Here is a 695-nt window from a genome sequence, read left to right as displayed (position 1 = left end):
TGTGTGTGTGTGTTTGTTTACCTGCATTAGTGTTGGTGGTGTTGGAGCCCTGCAGGAGCACAGTGAGTGTCTCCATCACCAGCCAGGCCAACTGCTTCTGCTCCTCTGCTACTGTGTTATTTTTACAGTCGGCTAAAGATGGAGGGAAAACAAAGAGAGAGAAGAGAGGTTAGCATCAGACGACATCATGATTGCAGTAAATGCACACAGTGAGAAACACTAAGAATATAATAAAGGGAATGCACAAAAAAAAAGAAATTAGGACATTAGGACACACAATAACACAATTTTAAAAAACAGAATTTAATTTTCTGACAATTTGTATTCAAAGAAATAAACATTTTTGGCTGTGATGGGTTTATAATTTGCTCTCGATTCAGCTGAGTGCATCTCAGCCCAAGCCTGTAGTTGGTTAGATCCATTTAGCCTGTACCTAAATGAGTTAAACTGCCTGTAGTATTTCGAAGGCTTGGACCTCACGCTGTATGGTGCCAGTTTTGTCTTGGAGTTGTCTTTTGTTGTGGGAACAGCCATTATTGGATGTTGTTGATTTGACTTCTTCATATGCATTTACAGACATTTAATGGTTAACGTATTGGTGATTGCTGTGTTTTTCCTTAGCAAAACTACTGAACTAAACTATTTAAATAATTCCAACCTGAGTACATAAGCATCTTCAAAGAGCAACTTAAAAG

The 695-nt window shown here is 38.4% G+C and overlaps 1 protein-coding gene across 1 annotated transcript in view; it reads right to left on the bottom strand.

Moving 5' to 3' along the window:
• Window positions 1–695, bottom strand: part of wdfy3 (WD repeat and FYVE domain containing 3) — a 91,587-nt gene that overhangs the window by 56,537 nt on the left and 34,355 nt on the right. The window contains exon 10 of the mRNA XM_035658294.1: window positions 22–132. Within this exon, the coding sequence (XP_035514187.1) occupies window positions 22–132 (111 nt within the window). The remainder of the gene's footprint in view (window positions 1–21; window positions 133–695) is intronic.

This window comes from Morone saxatilis, unplaced genomic scaffold (genome assembly GCF_004916995.1).
Source record: "Morone saxatilis isolate NCDOM2014 unplaced genomic scaffold, NCSU_SB_2.0 Contig16, whole genome shotgun sequence".
In the NCBI taxonomy this organism is placed as follows: Eukaryota; Metazoa; Chordata; class Actinopteri; family Moronidae; genus Morone; species Morone saxatilis.
This window is presented reverse-complemented; position numbering and strand designations above follow the sequence as displayed.